The following is a 24,098-nucleotide window of genomic DNA, read 5'->3' on the forward strand; positions in this document are numbered from 1 at the left end:
CGACGCTCTTTCTTAGAAACGAAGCGTTTGTTAACCTATACTTTTATAAACTTTTGACCTTCTTTTTGGTAGCAGAATGTGCCGTTAACATTATGTAATCCAATTTCGGGCCACTGCATAAACTGGTGTAATAGGTAATTTTTTTATCGGCAATGGTACGTGGATGTTTATTTATCATGAATAAAACTGCGTTAGGTAAACTTTTGATATTTATTATCCATACAAAAAAGAAAACAATAATATTAATAAAATTCACATTTTCACAATATATTCATATCACAAGTCAGCCGCACTCCCATTCACTCTCATTCGAATAATCTAATTAATCTTCTAATAAATCAATTTAAGTATATACTTTACGAGAATATTTTATAAATTAACATCTTAATCTAGTTACGGTCCAAGATCATAAAATAATTACCAATAAAATTAAAATGTCTCAGGTGGAGAGGTACATACATAGATAAAGAATACATATTGTACCTGTATATGTCAATAGAATTACATTTTTTGGGCGTTGCCCCTGATTTTTAACATTTCCCTATTGCATGTATTTACATAATGTTCTGTATAGCATATATCTTATCACCCTAGACGAATCCGCTTTAGTTTCTTTTTGCTGCTCAATATAAATTTCTCCCGAAAGTATAGACAAGTAGTAAGGGAACAAACACTCTTTCGAACAATCATTTTCATAATCTTAACTTAAAAAAGGAACTCGAACGGTTATTAATTGGCGTAAAATGTATATAATTATAACGCCTTAGAAAATAACCAACACTTTTTGGTTTTGACCTTCCAAGTTATCGATAATAAAAGGGAAATAAAACACACACCTTAAAGCGCTAAATAGAACAGGCTAAATTATAATACTGATAGATACTTATACTTAAGTTATACCGTAATAAGAAGCCTGAATGATAAACCCTTAGAATATTAGCAAAGATATACAGACCATTTGTAAAATAATCGACAATTCCTGTTTTTGATATGGATAATAGAAAGCTTCCTATAGAGATCGTGGTTAATGCAGATCTATTAAGATTGAAACAACTTTTTGTACATCTGAATCTTTATATACAGAATATATACATAAAAAGTAGATAAAATAAATTAACACTGGGTTTTAACACTGGGACTTGTCGAGAAAACATATTTGTACATGTATTGGTTTGAGTGAATTAAAAGAACCTTTAGCAACGTAGAATTTTATAACACTTGTACTAAAAATTTCATGTACTAGATCAAACGCACTAGATCTAGGCATAAAGCTTCGAATCGAAATAAAGAGTTACGTCTATACGACAATTACTGCATATTAATTTCTTACGTCCTAAATAATGGACATTTCATCTTTTCACTTAAGTTTGGCATTGCAAACTATTTTACAAATTTCCGTACGTTTGAACCAACGGGATTCGTCTAGTTAGGTGATAAAAATACATTAAATCATGACATATAGAACTACAGTCATATAGTTTACACTGGTATTTCCAAGAGAATTTCCTAAATACGTACAACGTTAAAATTAAGTGTTTTTATAAAATCTATCAATTCTCAAGTACTTATTGAAAACCCAGATTTTTGTAGAGATGTCAAATTTTTGTATACAGTGCGTCAATAAACTGTGCAAAATGCCTTTTATTTTACTGCTAATTTAGGAGCATACTGTTTTCATTAAGATGTTAGTACAGAGTTAATAGAAAGAAGTATAATCCCGCGTTACGGTCATACAAATCAAAACATATAGGAAGAGCTGAAATTACTTTCAGTATACAAAATGTGCTAAAATGTGTCAGTGGAAAGACAACTAACAAAAAGTCCGCCATACCTGGAAGTAGACGATCACTCAATATAACATTTGGCTAACGTCTGTTATTATAAAATTTCACCCTTAAAAAAACAAACTGAAATCAGAAAAAAACGGAAACTACGACATTTGTACGACATAGATAATGTTGCAATAACAAATACATAGTTAACTTCAAAACACGCAGTAAGATCAAACCCAGCTGAACTTAAGAAATGTTTTGATAAGCTAGAACTACATGTTTCCAAGGGACGTCTGGAAATTTTTATGTATAATTAATGCACTTACATGTATATTTATACAGTATTTAAAAAATGAAATAAATGCAAACATGAAGCAACTAAAGAGGTTTTTAAAGAAAATAAGAATTGCTCCCTTGTTCACGTGCGCCCTAACCGTTATAAGCAATGTGTGAGTGATACTGAGATTCTTTACGCACATTTGTTCAGATCTGCAATCTAAAAATTGTTATTCTTACTTATATGAGGAGTTACAAAACTTAAATTAACCAATTTTTCAGTCATATGATACTCCTGAAAACTGGTTACTCTAACTATAGCTCCTCACATATTCTTTGATAAGAGAACGTGAATAAATGAGCATTCCTCCAATTACGAAAAGTAATTTAACATCTCTATAATGTGCTCTATGAATGTAGTAAGAACGATTTTTTACAGCTGAGTTGCCGTGGTTAGAACGCATTTGAGTGGTCCAGCCCGCCTAGGCTGGTGGACAAAAAATATGTGAAATATTCGGGTTGAAGAAGGAACTTGACATGTGCGACGTGTCCTGTGCTCCCTGGACTGGAATCACAGGAATATCTGGAAACAAATACAAGAATGATGACTAGTGGCGCGGCCCGAAGAGTTGGCGACTTTTGCCGAACACACCACCGCCCGTGTTAGTAGGTTAGGTCAAGGAAGAGGCATAGTCCACCAGCCTATTGAGGGCCAGCCGAGGTGAGTTATTGCATGAAATACTCAGGATGATCCGAGTCTTTCTCAAACCTCTTGGCCTCTTCTTGCATGCTCTCTTTTATTTTCAAAATAGCAGCCGATTCCGTTTGGTCCTGGAAGGAAAGCGACCTTTAGTGGTTAAGTGTCAGTCTACTAAGCGCAAGCACCAGCACCATTTTTGGTACACATTTGACCTTCTTGTAGTCCTGTGTATGGTAATGAATCATCATAATGCTGAGTAACAGTCACTCCACGCTAAAGATCTAATGTGTATGATTCGCTTATAAAAGGTACTGGAATAAGCTGGTTGACAAGTGTTTTATGTCAACTAAGTCGCCTGAACTTATATGTTCACGCAACATTTTGAACGACGCTAATGACTTGTGCATATAGATTAACATATGTATAAATGCTTGAGAAAAAGCCTTCATGCTGCATGCAACTTCGGCTTCTTCAGATAGAAACTCTACAGCTCTAATGCGCGTGTTTGAAGGCAAAATCCTATAAGTAGAAAAACTTCAAGTCTCAGGAAGTTAACGCAGAGACTTTCAACTTCCTTGACCTATTGCCAAAACTCATTCTAATTATATTTAACTACACAACACTATAAACTCCCTATATTTGCAAAATCAATTAAACTTTGAACAGACTGTACAAATGGCACGATACGTTAAACAAAACGCCAACTACCCTTATTAAAACAAAAATAAATATACTTACGTTTTCTCCAGGTCCTCCAAACCCTCCGAGATTATAATCTCCCATGCCACTTCCACTATCTTCCCTGGGTGTACCAGGTCCACCATTGGCTGGAGAATTTTTCATTCCATCCATTCCGTCTCCGTTCATGACAGGTCCCATCGAATTCGGTCCCATGGGTCCCATGGGACCTCCCGCGTCGGGCCCTCCTCCCATTTGGAAATCGCCAGGCATATTTCCACCTACTGCTGGTTTCATTAATGTGTACATATTCTCTCCTCCTGAATTACTAGAGTCTTGGGGACTGGGCATTATTGGTGTTCCAGGACCAGCGGGTCCTGCTGATCCTGGAGGTCCTCCATAATTACCAGGCGATGACGAAGAATAATTCATTGGCTATAAAAATTATTTATTGTTATTGACCTATTGAAAACAAACATACTCTCAGTCAAATCAAGAGTTGTTCGTTAACCCGTTATAATAAAATGCAGTATAAAAATTCAGAACTAATTGAAGAGGTCAGCAAAAAATTAAATTTTCGGGAGTAACTAAATAATTAAGATTCTCCAGGTACAGTAAGTTATCTATCAATTAAGAATATAATTTGAAATTAAAATATTTGCAAATCAGAGCCTTGATGATCTAATATGTAGATACATGTTCTTTTTCGGCGTTTGTATACAGGGTGTATTAAATTTTAATGCGTAACGCGAAAAATAATACTATATTCCAAAAAATATTCAATTAACAAAATATAGGGTGTACAAATTTTATCGGTAAAGTGGCTGTTTTTAAAACAGCAGAAACATTTTAAAATTATTAATTTATTTGGTAGAAAAAAGCTCTCTTCAATTTTTTTCCCTTTGTCACATAGTTTTCAAGTGTACTCACACTGATTCACAGATCTACATATTAAAAATGTGTTTGATATTTGATATTACAGTTCAAATGTCAATTTGAATTAATAAGATATTTTTAACGACAGAACTAACTTTAATACATTGATTTATTTATTCAAAAGTCTAATTTAAAAAAATTACTCACAGTCAACAGTAATCCAATAAACATTAGACCGGACTTAGTTCGCCATAAATTTACATTATACCTATAGGCGTGTTTGATCATTGTGTTCTAAATTTTCACTTATGAACTACTGTGACAAAATCCATGAAAAGAAAAATGTAAATTCTAATATTTATCAGTGATGACTTTCGGGAAATTGATTCTAATTGATCCAGCAAGGTTTTCTTTTAACAAAGATAGCGACAAATTTATGTTCAGTTCCATTTTTGTACTATACCTATATTTAAGTCTCTTTTTCGTTTGGGGTTTAAAGTGACATAGAATAAGTTTTGAAGTTCCCTAGGGACATTTAAATTTTTCTCAATAAATTGTTTCAATATTTCATGGGTTTCTAAACAGATTTAAAATATCCCGAAATGAATTCAATTTGTGAACGGTTGAAATATTAGAGACATATCTTGAACAAATTTATCTGTTATTTGTTATCAGTCAAAAGTTTGATGGTAAATGGGAAAAGTCTTGATCAACACTACGTTTACGATTCGCCGCCCAATAAGCGGTTTTTTTAAAGGTCACCTGTTAGTTTATACATATAGTAAATAAATATTAAGTCTTTAGGTAATCTCTTGAAATAATGCTGTGCAACTGCTCCGGAAGGGGTGTAGGGGAGTGGTCCAGGGTGAAGAGAGGAGAGGGGTTTTTAATTCGACTATAGTCTGTCTGTGAGTCTCACACTAGCAGACCGATTAAGATCATACCATTAAAGGTCTGGTATATGTAAACCCATTTCCCCAATCTCTATTAAAAAAAAAGTCTCTAAGTAAAACATCTACTGTGCAATCATCGATCATTTTTTTTGTACACCACAATTTTCACCCCAAAATTATCCAGGTTGAAACGAAAATATTATTTTATGATTCCACTAATTCACCTAATGGTCATTGTAAATTTAATGGGATTTGAGACACGTAACAAAAGAAAAAATGGGTCAAAAAGAAAGTAAAATGAAAAGCTAAAAAATATATTAAAGACAACTGATTTTTGTCAGTTCTGACAGTTCAGTGTTATTGCAAACAATACAATTTTCCCTCAGAGATGACGTACCTGATACAGCATCATATTGAACATGTTTAACCTTTATTTACAATTATTACAATCAATGTAATAAATTGAAAACCGCCACATTTTACCTGTTCTTTAAGACCTTTAAGTCGCCACAGTAAAATTCTATTTTCACCATCATTACTCACACAAAAACCTCAACATCAAATAGGTTAATATTCCGGGAGCATTTTAACAGTACTAGTCGCAACAATACCTGTTTAACCCGAACACAACCGAAATCGTAAGTTACAAACGTGAAATACCAATGTCAATAACCATGGTCAGTTTTTCCTCATTCTTCACAACTGCATCAAGAGCGCAAACAAATACGTACCGTTAAGAGTGGAACGATTGTTTATATGATTTGATACCGCCGACCATAATTCTGACTAATCCGCCATATACCATATCGATTTTTACGACTAACCCACCGCCTAGAATTCTGGACTGAAAGGTCGTGTGAAAAAAGTGAAAATCCCAGCTGGTCACCATCGACCTGCATCAAAATAAAAGAGTGGAGGAAACGTTTTGATGGCGATCCGGTGACTTTTATAGAAGAAACATTGAACGCGGAAATAGAACAAAAGAACCGACCTGCTAGTACCAATATACAGACACATCCGGAGATACGGAAGCACAAGTGGTACAGTTTAGGAACTAAGCTGGTTTTGCCGTGATCTCTCGTATCCACGTATCAGCAACAAATCAGAAAGACCAATTTCAAAGATATTGTTAGTTTCTCCCGGACTGTAAGAGAAGAAACTGATAAATTGTTAGGCAAAATAAAACATTCGGCGTAGAGTGCACTTAGAAACCGAATACCACTACGAGATACACCATTCAGACTACGACACCACCCCCAAAGAGAACAATGACCGTAATGTCATGCCTAAAACTGAAATCGTATGTTATATATGCGGTGAAAGAACTCATTTCCGTTCCAAGTGTATCAGAACATCCAAATTATTCTGCTTCTGGTGCGGTAAGCAAGGAGTCATGTTTCGTAATTGCCCGTGCCCAAGTTCTGAAATCTAGAACGGAGTCGTCTAGTCTAGTCTAGTCGTCTTGTTACGAAAAGACCTTACCTCCTGACGTATATTATTAGACACAGGATCCGCCGCCTGTTATGTAGGAAGTTCTGTTACTAATATGCACAACCGTCATCATTATCTCACAAAAGAAAAAAGAAAAAAATGCCCATTGAGTACTGAAGCGACTGACGGTTCGACCCTTTAAATTTCCGAGACATTCAAAATAATATGTAAATGAGTGTTTGAAAGAGGCAACAATGGCTAATAAACATTACTGTCTTCGAGACAAGTTATACCATTATTTTTAGGATATGTCCAATGCAACTGATAATGAAATTATCAATTAATGGAAGTTGTGTGTATCAAAATTATACGAAGGAAAAGAATGTTGCGAGAACTGGATGACCGATCTACCGCTGGCACAGGAGGTTCGCCATAACGTCAGGGTGAATCGTTATACGATATTATCTGGAAACGTTCGAAAATATCACTCAATATGTCTGTAACTGAAACTCTTGCCTATAGTATAAAGCCTAACAGCAGCAACCTGTTGAAAAGATGCAACCGGCTGGTTCTTGTTCCAGTCTTTGGGAAACTGTAAAATATTGAACCAATTACCAAGATGGTCCAAAAGAAACAAGTACTTGGAAGTGTTTTAAGAACGTTTCACCAAAGGGGTATAAGCAACGCTTCACACCACTCAGACAAACCTAGCACAGACCAATAAGTTTTAAATGCCCAGTCCTGCGAAATGCGCCACTGTAAATAGGATACGCAATTACTTGAGCTAATATTTACATTTCGCAAAACACGATTCCACCAGTTTTTGCCAACATTTTCAAATTTTAAGCAGGAGCTAGACCGAACCATCACCGATATCGAAATTAAAAACCAAGTTCATACACCCTCTAACTGATTAATAAAGTTGACGATTTCAAAAATATCTTCGGTCAAATCTTGAAGCAAATCAAAGACCTAAAATTTGCCCCGGAAAATCTGTGTACACGTACTTCAAATGAGGAAAGTGCAAATGTAACCAAGGGCTAAGAATATTTTTATTTTCTATAAGTTTTTTTTATCGCACCTGAATAATCTTCACATTTTTATTTATTTACATAAATAAAACCTTTTGTTCTCTTATCGCAACAAATCGTTTTTTCTTGCTTGTTATTATTTTTGTTTGGGAAAAATTTTATTCTGGTTACCGACCACGACTCCTCTAAAAGTTTTAAATTTTTCCATTGTCTAAAAGCTACCTATTGCGAAAGAGGTCTAAAAGGGTGGCGTTTGAACATCGACTCGTCCTCAAAAAGAGTCACAAAGTTGTATTCAATGCTCATCGAAAGAAATTTCAAAAATGCGAGTTTAGCACTTACAGTTGACGTATTAGGTTGCCATTGCGGTCGTCCTCCTGGTCCCCCCATGGTCATCGGAGGCATAGGTCCACCAGGTCCTAAACTACTGTTAGGCGGAGGTCCCCTGAGTCCAGGGCCATAAGCGCCTGGTCCCAGGGGTCCCATGGATGGTCCTCGAGGAGGATTCATTCGATTCATAGCTGCTGGCGGACCTAAGGAAAATTATTTTCAGTCTGTTTTGAGCTTTTCAGGGTTGGGGGTTAGATGTAGTAGCATCAACACCACATGCCGGCACCTTTAAGAATTTAACTAATACATTAGTATAATAAGATTTTTCGTTAGGTTTGGCAATCACTGTCTTATTTTACTAACGTAATTATTTCTGTTAGTTAATAAAAAAGCTGTTATAGGGTCTTTCGGAGGTATTTAAAAAAAAATAAAAAATAAATAAAACGAGAATTTATTAGTGTACAATTTGTGATTCACATTTAAAAACGTGTGTTAATGCAACTAACAGACATTTAGCATTTTTAAACTGATTTTTGTGCCAATTTAATTTTGAAAATTAGACCCATGTATAAGAAGCAAAGCAAGCAAGGAGTGTTTGCGCGTATGAGTGTGATGGTGAAGGAGAGCATTTGCCTACCTTGCCAACCTACAAAATCTCCGCCATCACCTGGAGACAAGAAAATAGATGCATTACATGAGGCAATTCATGAAATGGGGCTTTCATGCTTTTGTGCAATTGGCTCTTTTCGAAATTAACTTGTTATTTTGTCAAGTTCAAATATTACTTTATTATTTATTAATAAATTATTCTCTCTTCACACCTTACAGCCAAAAAGTCGCTCGATGCCACAAAACACTAACCAATAAATGTTTATTTAAACTCTACTACATTTACACCAACAGCAAAATTGTGCTGGTCTGTAAAGCACAAATCTCTGGATTCCAGAAGTATTTTATGCGTTATTTTGTGAATACCCAAAAAATGCATCAAGATACTTTATTAGCTTAGCAGATCAAGAATACACACCAAAGAAGCGCAACGAAAGCGCAATGATACATTTTAAAAATATTCACACCATCTACTGTTAGTAATTAATCGTTCCAAATTTGGCACTCTGTGGCCATAAGGTGTTAGACCTCTGATTATTAATAAAAGATTTTTAGTAATGTAAAAAAATGTATGCAAAATTAGGAACGTCATATTACCTTGTCTGGTGGGGTCCATATTATTTGGCATCAAGGGCTGCCCAGGGGGCTGAAAACAATAAATCTGTTGTTAAAATATCAAATCAAACAAAATAGGAAAAACATACTCCATTAAAATCACTTCCTATTGTTGGCATTCGTACTCCAGGTCGTGGTCCCGCATACCTTGGATTCATGAAGGGCTGCGACGTCATTATGTTGGAGTGCGGAGGTGGAGGTTGCGAATGGGGTGACGGTTGATTTGATGGGTGCGTTGGAGGAGACGGCCGTAACGTGGAATTCTACAAGAATAATAATAATTCCATCTCAACTTCGACTTACTTGGGAGAGTAATTTACAGGGAAAAATCCTGGAGGTATGGGTCCACCGGGCATCCCATCTGCTGGCATTTGCCCCAGAGGGCTTGGTGCTGGGCCTGTGTTCTGTGGATGGAATTTAAATTCTAAATGCAATACAATTTAATCTATTTTATGTGGGAAATGTTTGAGAGAAGGAATGACGGTGGATCCTCATGACCATTAAAGTGATGAATTCCATTGGTGGAAAATTCGACGAGTGTCACGTTCTTGAAACTAAAAAAACTAAATTTGCTGAATTGATTTCGGTTAAAAATGACAGTTACGTCGTCTTTTTTTACGTTCATGAGAACCCACCATAAATATAACGTAAGGAAATTGGATGGGACTTTTGGAAAAATTACGGGAGACCTATTAATAGTGGAGCATCCCTTTTCATCCAATAGATTTGTAAGGGGCGTACCATTGCAACATCTCCATATTGTTAATAATATTCTTTTCTTATATCAAACCTATGATAGGGTTTATAGAGGAATAACTTGGCAAAAGAATGAAAACTTGCCGTGGTTGTTAAGCTACAACATCGACGTAGAGTGTGGGAGAAAGGGGAGAAACAGGAGTAAATTAAAGTACCAACTTACGTGTGCGATTCCGTTAACTCCATATCCCGAATTTACAAAACCCTAAAAAAAAATCTTTGAAATGTCTGGCTGAATATTTAAAGGGCTGACTTGTGGCGGCAGGTACATATGTGGATGTGGCAACATAGCTCGGTTATCTCTCTTGGCGTTTGTTTTCCACGCGAAAATTCCCCGGCACATGCGCTAAGACACGCTATTTAATTTTCCGATCAGAGAATTGCAAAATCTGAATATTCATATTATACACGATTAAGCCTATGGGATTCCTAATATAAAAATAAATTAAAAAAGGAAATCATTTTTTCTTCGGCTACGTATACCGATGATTTAGTGTGATGAAATATACAGGTAGAAAACCATGACCTGGTCAACGCAATGTGAAACTTTTTATTTACAATTACCTATATTAATGCGCAAGCAGAGAATTAAGAGATTGCTTTATTATTAAGTGTGACCTTAAACGAAAACGGTTCTTGCAATTCCTTAATATTAATCTGATCATGGTACTGCAACGCCGCACGGTCGAGCAGGTAGGTACCCAATTCGTCAAATTTGGCACCTGCGCCATGCTTGATGCAGTCTCACTCAGACTATCGGTGAAAGGTAAAAATAGCACGCGGTAGTAACAGAATAGAAAGCCGAATCCTACAGTTTTTAACTGTCTGTGCATTTTCAGAAATAATGAACCATGACTTAAATTATATCCTACGAGATTTTTTTCACGTTAAGCAACATTTTTGTCTGTCAATTTCTGTAAAGCACAAAGTTCAATGAGCAGCATCAAACTAGGGCATCTTTCTGAGGACTACTGCTACCGAATAATGGACCCATTTTATTCACAGTTACAAAACCGCTAAGTCTAAGCCTAAAAAGGAATCTAAAAGGGAATTTGATACCTACTGAAAATTGAAGATTTCGTTGACAGCGTTTGTACCTTACCTGTTTTAATACGATGGGTACAATTGAGATGTGGAACTCATAGGCGTATTTGGATGTTGAGATTTGTAAATGGTTTGTTAAAGAAATACTTATCTCTTAACTTCCGAATTAGTCAACTATGTAGTGCCTATAACGTCCATGTTTATTCTTTATTTATATTAAGAATTCTATATATAGAAGACAAGTAGTCCATAAAGCATTTATACAATATACAATCATAGAAATAGCTACGCGATACATTGAGTTATACACAGGGTCCTCATTAATAATTACATGAAACATGTGACCAGAAATTAATAGGATTTTATTTTTGAAAATTAAATCTTTGAGTTGACTACAATCATTTCTCTTTTGACGGCATTGATTTCAAAGTAATATTATTTTCGCCTCACTTGTTAACAAATTTTGTTTCTTTACAATTTCCTAGTTATGCATTTCCCTTACACAAAACTTATCACCGTTTATTCAATCTTTAAGTTATTTTCGAAAGTTGACTCAAAAAAGTAAAATTTTAAATACAATGAACCTTAAACATGTCAAGAAGAATCCTCCTAAGTTAATTGTTGTTTGTAACTTTTTTGATACAATTTTGTCATAATTTAACTAACATTGTTTTATTACGGTTTCCGAGATCTCAATCTTAAATATAGAACGTGCTTTGTACGTAACTGTCCCGTTATGGTCAAATTCGAGGAACCATTCCAAGTCAGTTTATATGACTGTACAGGGTGCACCGAATTGTAATGGCGGAGCTTAAATCTTTATTTTTAAAGCACGTGGTTTAGGGTGTGAAATTTTATTGAGAACAAAGAAGTTTGTTAATTGCTTCGAAAGAGCTGAAGATTTTTAATTACATTTTATAGAATTTAGTTACCAAGGGAATTTCATATTTTACTATTAAAAAATATTATTAGTTTCGCACGTAGTACTTTCTTAGGGGTCACCTTTAACAACTGGGTGATCTGACTCGAATGCATATAAGCAGACCGATTATTATAATCGATAGATACTTGAAATTTCAAACGTCAATATGACGTAAAGCTAAGGGTTTACTAATGTTAAATGTCAATTTATGACTGACCGCAATTTGTAGCAACTTTTGTTTTTTAAATAATAATATATATTTTTAATTCAAAATCGAAATACGCTTTCAGTTACCTTTTAAACAACTCATTGCACCTACGCTTTCAATAAGGCAACTACTCATAAATTCACATTTTATGGTACTTAAGAATTTGTTGCTTGCCTCTGGTGAGAGAATCGAATTTCGAAAAATTAAACTCTAATCTTTTATAATTTTGAATAGCCGTAACAAGACGTCAGCTACATACTGACAGATATAAATTCGTTTAATTTAATTTTCAATTTTATTACATAATTAAAATACCAAAAAATGCTATTTTTATATGCTCAAAAACTCAACGTAAGTTTGATAAAGACATTACTTGTAGGAAAACATTAATTTTTTTATTTATAAGGAGTAAATTTGCATGTTTCATTTATCACTACTGGGTGCAAGAAGAAATATTTGAAAAATACAAATTTACGTCTTTTTAAACACACTATTGTGTTTTATTATTGATAATGTCCTTATCAAAGTTGACTTATTGAATTTATGCAACAAAAACTAAACATGATTAGGGCAAAAGCAGCATGATTTGAATTCAAATCGACGGCTTAATTAGATTAACTGTAAAGTATTACACACTCTCCCCTTAAAAACGCAACTCTGACACAAAAATTTAAAAATATATATATATTATCTTGAATTTCAATTTTTATTTTACTAAAATCAATTAAATAATGGTTTAAGTTATGTAAAAAACACTGCACACAATTATGAAGAGATACTTCTTAAATAGAACCTATTTAATACTAATATCTTTACCAAAGACATGAGGGCTTTCAAATTCCAGCAAATTACCCCCAGAGTTTGAGAATCAAAAATCCAGTTATGTTATAAATATTATTTGATTTTCTGTTTTTATATTTCAGAATTTGTAATTTTCAGTTTAATCTAGCTAAAATTCTATTCAAAATAATGTAAATTAAAGTCATAAATGAAAAACCTTAGCAAAAAACGCCCCACTGTCAGCACTTGGAAGGAAAATGGGCCTCCAAACAGGTCAGAAATTTTTTCTTCAGTTCCAATAAATAAGAAGTGCAATATTGCTACTATATTTTACCATTTTTTTTTCAATAAAGCACTGTTTATTTTTAAATTAAAAGGCTTTTTTTGTTATTGCTTACAAGTAAAAGCAATATAAAACATAACCTTAAAACAAACTCTTTATATTGAAACACTATAGGAGTGCAAAAGGGCTTATAGTTTATAAATTTTTTTATTTAAAATTTGTTTCTACTAATTTTGTAAAAAATATTCTCTAAAAATATTAAAGTACTACCTATTTTATAAGAAAAGTCAGGGAAACATTTATAAAACTCTATTACAAAACTTTTAATTTCCGTATCAAAAGTTTTATAACTGCTGCGTCGCAAACGTTCACGTTACTTTAATTCAAAACCTATGATGTCTAGGTATTTTTATCGTCTTCTATAAATTGCGCTGCTTAAAGTTGTATTGATGCCCCACATTTCAAATGTCTATCTGCAGTAATAACTGCGAATGTACTGTGTACATCCAATTTCAGCCGTTTGGTATACATTAACACCGTTTTCCTATCGGTAAAAGTGTTTATTTTTTAGATATTGCGAATACGTAAGTACATATATTGCAAATAAAAAGGATGAGATGAAACTGTTTCCGAATTGAACAAGGAATCTAAATTTTCAACCAGTAGCAAAAAGGTTTTGGTCGGTTAAAGGAGGCCTAATCCCCCAAAAAATATCCACCTATGAAGCTACATATATATTTTTTATAGCAGAATGTGGTCTTTCGTTGGTTAGGCACCTTGCAAAAATTAATTTAAATATTCCCACTTTTTTTGAAAAATTCATAAATTCTTTAAGTAAAACTTAAACACCCGGAATTTTTTTAAAGAAGTATTTTTGGAATATATTTTGGGAAATTTTTTTGCAACGAAACGTTTAGTTTAAGGTCCCATTACTGCAATTCGGAGCGCATTGTATTTTTTTCTGAGAACGTGACACGTTGAACCAAAGGCTGGACGGCTGATAACTTGTAATAAAATCTTTAAGCTTCAGGATAACCTTAGTAGAGAGGATTACAACAAATACCTATTGGATCTATTGAATTTTATTATTATTTGTTGATTTATAGTTCTACTTAGTTTATGACGCGTAGGGACTACAGTAAATATATACTACAGTACATACTGTAGCTAAGGTGCTAATATGTATTTACTGTAACAAGTTTGGTTATTACCTATTCCGGTTTACTATTCTACCTGGTCGAAGATGTGATAGGAGAGGTACGTTATTGGAATTTTTGTGGAAAATTTTAAAACATTTTATTTTATAAATGAAAGGGTTTTCTGGGTGTATATAAAAAATTCTCAGATTGCAAGATTGAACGCCGATCGGGTAGGTGTTTTGACGAGACCCGGTAGAATGAAATCGGCAAGCAACGAGTTTAGCGAGAACATGATGCAAAATAAAACAACCGGGAATATTCAAGTTGAAATTTTACCATACAAATTCAGTCACCTGAATTTCGAAACTACGATATCGCTGTGTCGAGCTGGTAAGTAGATAAAAAACCTCAAGGTCCTCAAGTTAGTCCGTAAGAATGTCGTCCAAACAAATATTTATCGTCAAATATAAAGTAATAAGGTTATCGGAGGCAGTACTGTCGAGTGAACAAGTGATGATAAAGCTTTGCATGATGGCCAAAGAAACTGCACGTGTACGTTGGAAAAACATAAAAGCTTCGGGTTTTAAACAATTTCAGTTATAACCAGTACCGAATTGGACGATTACACCTGGTCAAACGCGTATATACGAGCGGTGTTGCCACCTCCTCCCGGCCGAGTATTGATCGGCTGAAAATACGAGGATTGAGAATTGAGGTACTCACGTAATCGTGGAAAGCTTTTGCTTCTGAAGAATGCTCACAAGTTTCTCTTCTCTCTGGAGCCGCACAATATAAATCCCAAAATACACTAAAATAATATAAACGCATTATAGATAAATTTTGGCCTGCCCAAGTAAGAGAAAATGAACATACCACCACCAAGAATGCAAAAATCCTGGAGGTTCCCCTAACGTTATGTTCTTTTCCCATCGGATCTAAAAATGTTTCGTTCGGAAATTGTTGTAATTTTGGTAGACACCGATCTTACCTCTGACAGAAAGGTCTGGGCTGCCTTTTGTGCTCCGACGTGTAGCAGATATTCATAAACGTACAAAGCCAACCTGTAGGTGAAATTTTTTAATTAAAAATAGAAATAGATCTTGGAGCTCATTGCACTACAAGATTGTTTTGCGTGTGGGTCGTACTATCCAAGCTTTCCAAGGATATTGTGTACTCTAATGTAAACAATCAATTGAGCTGTTAAGATTTCGTATTTGAAATCACCCAGTTTAACGTATTTAATTCGATATTTCATCATTACTAAAAATTATCCCGGTTTATTGCTAGCAACGAGGACCGAGATGAAATCGATGTTGATGTGGAAACACGGTGACATGCAAACGTAAAAAAGGCGCTTTGTGGTCGTACTTACTTTTCTCTGGCTTGTGCATCGGACGGCACTGATGATCCTTTTCCTTTAGCGTACATTTTAAAAATAACAAATAAATGTGTATTTGAGCGAACGTAACCTACATGCAGTGTTATTTAATTACGGGATTTTATTTACACACTGTGGTCCTACATGATAAATGCGGCGGTTCATGGCTCTATTCCACTAGCTCTCACAGTTTTAAGGTCACTTCACACGTATAATCATTATTGAAGAGATTCGTGAGCACCGCAAAATATTTTCCGATTCACACAGTAAATTCGGCACAACACATCGAAATATATATTTTCTTGCTTGACGCCGCTACAAAACCATCGGCGAGCCAGCAGCGAGCATGCGTTAGCTGAACGTCCCGTTACAAAATGACTATCGCATCAGTAGCTCCTTTGTTGTCTTTTATTCAACTAATTCACATTTACGGTTTTCACTGAGTCCTTCAAAAGGCGCGTCCTATTTTGCGACTTATTACACTGAAAACACGCCAAATCTATTCTTCGTACTTGCAATACTTGACTGTATGGCAACGACCCTGTTTGTTGTCTGTAATAAACAAGATCTTCTCTGCGCATGGTTGAAGGGGGGAGAAGCTGAACCAATCGAACTGTGTACTGTGCATTATGCTCATACTTGCATGCACATGAAATGTCATGTCAAAATTTCTTCCCTGGTTGCTATCATATAATTTTTTTCTTGCATTTTTGCATTCGACATGTAGTATACCACGCATGTCAACCTACAGGACATAACATACTAGCAATAATAATGAAAACTGGTGGTTAATAACTTGTGATTCTTATTTCATTCCTAGAACTGGTGGCACCATCTGTTCGAACAACCTACAAACAAGTTACACCTCCGTTACGGGGCGCTTTATAGCGATTACAAGTATTGTGTGTTGCCTAAAAAGGGAGAAAATTCCATTTACTCTCAGCCTGGATTAGTCTGGAAAAGAAAAAGGGGAAAGTTAGTGATGTAATATGAGGCAAATTGTTAAGGCGAGTCACACTGAGCCCCTCACCATTGTGAGAAATAAAGGACCTTACGTTCCCAAAGTCGAATAAAGAGTTACTGCCCTTACTTTTTGCCCGGGTGTACAAAAAGCTGCTGACTTTATGAATTTTCGAATATGGCATTTCGCCAATGTATTAGACAGATTTAGACAGAAGGAAATCGTTTGCCTGCAAAGGCCCCGGGTAGAGCTTACCACCAGTTTTTGGCCATCATTTCGTAGGTTTGCAAATTGGCAAAATGCCTCGAGCAAGAAAACGAATTCGATATATTTATTTTAAAGTTTCGGAAAAACACATATTACTCCTTCCAGATGCGAATCTCTTAATAATATTTTTCCTGCTACACCCAGTTTCCAAAGACTGGGCGGACACGGAGACAGAGAGTGCTGCATGCCACTTCGAGCGTCGATGCGGAAATGGAATTTTTCTCCATTTCAACTGGCATCTTGTAAGAGAATTATAAAGTTGGCACATTGCCCCATGGGTTTCAATTCAGAGAAATTATGGATTTGGTTTCAAAATATTACTTTATGTGTGAATACCCAGATGAATAATTTTCAAATTACACGCGAATATATTTTAGAATTCGATGGGGATCTACGGAATGAGAAAAAATCATAAATTTCCCTTTAGTTTGTTCAGTCTTTGATTTTTTTACATTTCTGATAGACCGTAGAAAGACCCAATGATTGCACAATGTTAGTCGAAGCCCTGCCTGCTATGTTGTCCTTAAGGAGAACATTATGTAAATCTAATTTTATTTGGAAGAGGATCGGCGTTCTCATTACGCGGGTCAAGTACTAGTTTCAGTACAATTGAACAGAATTTAAACAGCAATTTTACTGTTGGGTCTTAAAACTATACAAAACTTTGCCCGCGGCCATATGGAAATGGAAATATGATTACCATACATCAGTTTGCGTACTTATAATTAGACCTACCTACCACTCACTATCTAGATAGAAAAAATGTTATCGAGCGGAAATAATCATATGCAAATGTTGTCCTCCGGAATACGCCTTAAAAATCCATATTATGCAAAACGGCAGCCGGAGTACTGAGTAAGTCTTGAATTTCAAATTTCGACGCGCTATGGCACGTCAGCAATCTTGAAAAATTGTCAAAAATATTTTATATTTTATCGTTACTTAAGACGCAGGCTAAAATTTATCGGAATCCGACACCGGTGACTGAATTCTTGAAATGTAGGAATCATTGCCGGGAGCGTTCTATTATACAGACTCACGATTTGTCATCTCCTTTATTATTTGTGCCTGAGTATGATAAAAAAATATCGTAAACAACTCACATAAAAAAGGTTTTATATCTTGAAGAGCAACATCTCCATTGAGAATGACCTTTAATACAGGCTTGCCGAATAATGTAGGGTGCAGTAAAATGGCTGACTCAAGGTCCCTCAGGGTTTTTAGATATGAAAACAGTAAGAAATTTTTGGAATTATCTGCATTATTGAAATATTTAAATGCAAAGCTTTCATTATTTAATATGAATATAAATGTATTGTCGAAGTATGCTTATGCGAGGAAAAATAGCGCACATATTTTAAAATTATAGGAATATCCGAGGGGTTCCATTAATAATTTGCCCCCCATTTAATTTTTTTATTTTTGACATTAGAAAAAAGGTTCAAACAGGAACCCCCCTTCATTTTATAAGTAAAATTTAAAAATGGTTTCGTTACCCTCTCCCGCTTGATTTGTCCTCCCGCACGTAACATAAATTTTGTTATTTTAAGTTAAACCCATCATTTTTTTAGTAATTTTATATTTCTCGTGAAATTTTACGATCAGTTTATATAAGGTGTCTTATCTTTAAAATTTACCGTTTCGGAAAATTTGAACGTTTTAACAGCTGTAAAATCCGACGGAAATCGGTGTTATGCCCTAACCGCTGCATACTTCGGAATCAGCTTTTTAGAACTAAGAGAGGATCTAATAAAGCTACGTTTTGAAGTATTGAATTTGAGATAAAGTCTTACACAATCCTTGAAATACACCTTCGAATTTTCTTGGTTTCGAATGTCAATAACTTATTTATTTCAAATGGAATGTCCCAATTTTCTCGACGGCATCGTATTAATCGTACTCTGTATACGGAGTGTCTAAAAAAATTGTATTCCTAAATCATGTTTATTTAAACTGGAGAACTTCAATGTTTTTATCTCCCTGTGCTCTATGAGAAAAATCTATATAATTTCTATGAAGTATGTTTCATACCCACTTTCAACATTTTTTAGGTTTAATGGAATATAAATTTTTCCATTTTTCATAGAATATATAGAGAATTATAATTTACAAATTATTTGAGATAGGGAATAACGGTTTTGCATTTCTGTTTTACAAGGTTCATTAAGTAGCTTTGTTTTGAATCTTTCAAAAAATGATGTTGAAAAAATATTAAAATTTCCAAAACTGAATATATTTCATATTATCTGTCAAAACGAATAAAGGAAAATACAAATCCTTTTTCCCCACTTTATGCACGGATTCGTTCATAGAATATAACGAATTAATAATAAGAGTAGGTTTCGCATAAAAAGGAACATAATTTGGAACTACATATTTTTTTTAGACACATTGTATAATCCTCCTGTAATTTTAAAATATGCTCAGCATTTCTTCCTACTACTCTGATATTTAAACTATTTGTTGCAATACTAAGAGAGGTATACCGATTACAAATTGTTGTGGCACCCCTCAGCAGTGTTTTGAGGATGGCATGAGTTACCTGAATGTACCACTACGAATTATAGGTCACACTGTCTTGATGATGTGATATCTAAATCCAGTTGTTTAACTGGGTTCATCAATCAACAATAATTGCTTCTGTGTTGATTTAATTTTTTTCCTGATTTCTTCTTTCATATGTCATTGCGAAGTAAAACTATTTCTGTGGTAATAATCATATTCTTAGTTGACTTAAGGGAGCACAAATAGTTTTTATTAAATTGAAATAAAAATAAAAATTTCTGTTTTGTGTTATTCATGTATATTGCAAGAAAGAGGGACTGAGGATTATAAAGAGCATTTCTTGATAATAATAGTTTTTATTTGTGACTTGACATCTAGGGACCGCTGACGCAGAACTTCCACGTGGTGAAAATTTATAATGTTTACGTTTGGGTTTAAAATAGTTATCTTACGTACGTGTTTCGCCTAGAAAATAATTTAAAACTTCGCCCAAATACAAACATGCTTATTTTCCAAACCTATTAAAATCTAGACTATAAGATAATCTCTGAAATCTCGCGATTTTTATGTAACTGAAATCCGGTGTAACATCATATATTTATATAATATCCGCAGTATTTCTCGAACTTTTAATTAAATAAAACAAGACTAGCAACATTTTATAACATTTTCGAAAAAAAAATTACTATGCAACATTTAAATAATTTGAAAATTCAACGATTTGCCCTGCATTTGAAGAAGGATTTGGCTACTTTTTGGAATTATGCGGCAGCAACTATCCTAGGACAGTTAGGAATTTTGCATCGATCTCTGGATTCGTAGTAATCAAATAAAATCGGCTTCTGGCAAAATTGACATTCCTAAAATGAGATACTTGACATAATTAAATGCTCTTAAATACTAGATTTTAAAGCATTCTTAACTTACGTTTTCACATTGCATGCCAGTAAATGGTAGTTCCAATCTTTCCCAAACTTCCTTTAAATCTTTAACCAACAAATCCATCATTTCCTTGGTGTGGTGTGGAGTAGGGGCAAGGCGCAACTTCTCTTGTCCTCTGGCCACGGTAGGATAGTTAATGGCTTGGATATAATGCCCTTTTTCCCTTAGAAGTGCATCGCTAACTGCAGCGCACCTCACGGGGTCTCCAATTTTAATGGGAATAATGTGGCTAGGAGTGTGTTCCACGGGAAATCCGGTTCTAAGCAATATTTCCCTGAGATATTTTACATTCCATTGGTGTTTTTCGCGTAGCAGTCGACCTTCATCCGAAGCCAGAACTTCAATGGCTTTTCTAGCACCAGCTAAAACAGTTGGAGGCAAACTTGTTGTAAAGATAAAGCCTGCTCCATAACTTCTGATCACGTCTACCAAAAGAGCATTGCCAGCTAGATGATAATTAGAAAAACATTTAGTCATGTGGAATGTCAGGAAATATTTAATATTACCAACATAACCTCCAATGTTTCCAAAAGCTTTGCCAAGGGTTCCAGAAATCATGTCCATTTTATGCATTACTTGATCCCTTTCTCCAATACCAGCTCCATGAGTCCCATACAGACCCACTGCATGTACTTCATCTACAAATGTTAGAGCCCCATATCTATGGGCAATATCGCAAATTTCATTCAAAGGACACACAGCTCCTGTCATGGAATGCACGGTTTCAAATGCGACAATCTGCAATTCAAAATAATATTTCTTTTTGATTTATTTATCTGAGAACAAAATAACCTTTGGTACACTTTTGTCCACTTTCTGCAATAACTCTTCTAGGTGCTGAGGATCATTGTGTCTGAAAATATGTTTTGGAACGCCGCTATTTTTAATTCCTTGTATCATTGAGGCATGGTTTCCAGCATCTGAAAAGATGTGACAGCCTGGCAATGCTTTGGCCAAAGTGAAAAGAGTGGTGTCATTTGCAACAAAACACGAGGTAAAAAGAAGAGCTGCTTCTTTTTCATGTAGATCAGCCAGTGTTCGTTCTAAACTTTCATGGAGGGTAGAGTTGCCCGAAATATTCCTTGTGCCCCCAGCCCCAGTACCATAATTTTCTAATGCAATCCTAGGCAGGAGAATTGTATTTAAATTCACGTCTTCTATAAATTATTGATGATGTTTGATAAAGTGTTTTTGTTATACAATTAAAGTTCCATTGTACTTAATTTAACTGAGCTTTAATTCTTCCCTGCTAATGAAACACACTGATGACTTGTTACTTAAAAGCAGAAATAACCAGATTGTTTGGTTGTTGATTGGAATAAAATAATCTAGCAGTCATGCTTACATAACCATAATTATCTTTACTGAGATAATATTTTATATTCACCTCACTTCATTCTTTACTTCAGGATGAGAAGAGATTCCTAAATAATCATTTGAACACCAAACTGTAATGGGTTTTTCTCCCTTAGAATATTCTATAGCCTTTGGGAATTGTCCAGGAGCAGCAAGACGATTTACTTTTTTGAAAATCCTATAAGAATGTTCCTTCTTCTTTTTCATAATTTGTTGATGGAAAAATTGGTCATAGCCAAATACCTCTGAAAGTCAAAGTAGCAAATCAGATAATCTGGTCAAGTGGTTCTCAGCGATTATAATGGAATGTATGCGGTCATCATGATTTGATAGCTTTAGAAGTTAAAAATAAATTTAAGTGCTTTAATATTGTATTATAAGCAAGATATTTAATATTTAAAAAACATGATTAGAACATACTTTGTGATTACAATAGAGATGTACTTACCACTGGCCTTAGACTCATCACCTTGTATGACATCAGTCACTTCATCCTGTTTCAATTCTTTAATTGCTCCAGACACTTCATTTAAAAATGGGCATTTAGAGGGTGCATTAGAATTCTCAGCTACCTCTACAAACAAATCTTAATACTATACTGCTTTTTTTACAAAAAAATAATGTGTGTTACCTGGTACTACATTGTTGTTAGCCATATGGTTCAAGGTCCTTGACACAACTGGACATTGGTTTCCATACATTTTCAAAAGCACAGGTGCATAGTTTTTAACATAGCTTTGACTAAGACGAGTGAGAAATGGACAGGGCATTTTCGAATTGGTGGTTAGTCCTGAAAATTATATAAGTTTGGAGATTTATTGAAATTATATAATAGTTACAACTTTGACTATACCTCGTTTACAAGTGTATGAAGCAACACTGGCCAAGGAATTTAATCTGCTCACCTGAAATTAGTAGAATTTTAATACCAGTATATAACAACTTTCACAATTTTAAATCAGGGGTATTCTAGCAGTCAACTCGTACTGTGGAAGGTGATTGAATGTGTGCCAATCCTCAAGGTATTACACGTTTATATCATTGAATTCGCTGAGGGCTTGACCTTTACCACTTAAAACTATAGTTCATTATTCTCTAATTACATTTTATGATATAGTGCGATTAATTACTAACGGTCGCTACTGGAATACTGCTATTAAATGGGAGTTATAGGTTTACATTTTTAAAGAATTAGCATAGCATCGTACTTACCAAATGTTACCTAGACAACAGGAAACTATATTCCAGTGCTAGTTTAAAAAAAAAACCTGTCGATTGTCAACTTTTTTAACGCTATTAACCCTTTTTTTGTAAGTTCTGCGTGTCAGAAATGGCAAATGACAAAGTAGACAATGGCAATTATATCGTGTAGACAATAAATAGCGGTTGATAGATTTGTACTCTTGAAGCGCCAAGCAAACTATATACCTTGAGATTTTTCTTTATTTTAAAATTTCAAACACGATAGATAATCGAAATATGTATGCTTTATTTTAACTTGCATAGTTACTTTGACTATAGTCGGCACCGTGTTTTCTATACGCATTAAGGAAGTTTCACTTTAAGGAAGTTCAATAACAAGGAAATCAACCTGCGTAATACGATTTACGTAACTTGCGATTAACTTTTATTTTTTCCAATGCATTTGCGGTTTTTAAAGAAAATTGCGGTTGGCTGCCCAAAAAAATGCAACTGGCGTCAATAATTTAATTAAAAGAAAGGAAATATTATTTTATAAATGTTCTCCAAATCCCAGGGAATTCATCATATGTTTTGTTAGTAACGTCCAGTACTACAATTATGTCCATTCACTGACGAGTATTGGACAATTAAATCCTAATTTGTTACTTACCTTAGATGCCATTTTTTCACATATATCTATCGCCAACACTTGATTCTTTACTCGACGTTGAACAAATTTAAATGCGATCCTATCGCGAACCACTTTTCAATGTTTCCAATGTAAAAGCTTAATCGCGAATAAGAAAGTGAAATAAATTATGTCCATTTTATACCAATCGTCAATCTTGATGCGCGTTCATTATAGAGTCAAATTTGGCTTTGCACGGTAAGATGACGCTTGAATTTTACAATTGATCGCAATTTTAAATGAATACTAATTTCAGTGACGGTGCAAACTTCAATTGTAATGTGAAATAAATACATATGTATATCGGTTATAATTTTAAAAACTTGTTACCCTCTAGATTTCTAGAAACATAATCTAAAGTTAAAAATACTAAAGCACTTCAACCTTAGAATGGAAGGGGAAGACGGAAAATTAGACGGAAAGGGTTCTCACCGCCGATCGACAATATCGCAGTGGTGGCACCCCTTTATTTTTTT

The 24,098-nt window shown here is 34.5% G+C and overlaps 2 protein-coding genes across 7 annotated transcripts; both read right to left on the reverse strand.

The window, feature by feature from the left end:
- Window positions 1-196: 196 nt before the first annotated feature.
- Ssdp (Sequence-specific single-stranded DNA-binding protein) lies at window positions 197-16,294 on the reverse strand. Of its 4 annotated transcripts, XR_010752197.1 has the most exons (13): window positions 15,716-16,294; window positions 15,332-15,404; window positions 15,217-15,278; window positions 15,067-15,151; window positions 10,131-10,172; window positions 9,532-9,615; window positions 9,301-9,474; window positions 9,194-9,242; window positions 8,625-8,654; window positions 8,000-8,190; window positions 3,487-3,861; window positions 2,701-2,879; window positions 197-2,631 (listed from the first exon to the last, which is right to left on the reverse strand). XR_010752197.1 is itself a non-coding variant. In XM_066391434.1 (12 exons), the coding sequence occupies exons 1-12, from the start codon at window positions 15,769-15,771 to the stop codon at window positions 2,620-2,622; spliced, it is 1,233 nt and encodes a 410-aa protein (XP_066247531.1). In that variant the 5' UTR covers window positions 15,772-16,294; the 3' UTR covers window positions 197-2,619. The 4 variants fall into 4 exon arrangements, 3 of the variants coding, with proteins under 3 accessions (XP_066247531.1, XP_066247529.1, XP_066247530.1); XM_066391434.1 differs by lacking the exon at window positions 2,701-2,879; XM_066391432.1 differs by having other exon boundaries at window positions 197-2,879.
- Window positions 16,295-19,790: 3,496 nt separating this feature from the next.
- Alas (5-aminolevulinate synthase) lies at window positions 19,791-23,712 on the reverse strand. Of its 3 annotated transcripts, none has more exons than XM_066390947.1 (9): window positions 23,605-23,712; window positions 22,606-22,657; window positions 22,384-22,542; window positions 22,201-22,326; window positions 21,784-21,997; window positions 21,189-21,519; window positions 20,903-21,134; window positions 20,390-20,842; window positions 19,791-20,314 (listed from the first exon to the last, which is right to left on the reverse strand). In XM_066390947.1, coding segments are annotated over exons 1-9 (1,581 nt in total). In that variant the 5' UTR covers window positions 23,617-23,712; the 3' UTR covers window positions 19,791-20,312. The 3 variants fall into 3 exon arrangements, with proteins under 3 accessions (XP_066247044.1, XP_066247041.1, XP_066247042.1); XM_066390944.1 differs by having other exon boundaries at window positions 20,382-20,842; window positions 23,605-23,708; XM_066390945.1 differs by lacking the exons at window positions 22,606-22,657; window positions 23,605-23,712 and adding an exon at window positions 22,658-22,850 and having other exon boundaries at window positions 20,382-20,842.
- Between the last annotated feature and the right edge of the window lie 386 nt (window positions 23,713-24,098).

Source organism: Euwallacea similis, chromosome 6 (genome assembly GCF_039881205.1).
Source record: "Euwallacea similis isolate ESF13 chromosome 6, ESF131.1, whole genome shotgun sequence".
In the NCBI taxonomy this organism is placed as follows: Eukaryota; Metazoa; Arthropoda; class Insecta; order Coleoptera; family Curculionidae; genus Euwallacea; species Euwallacea similis.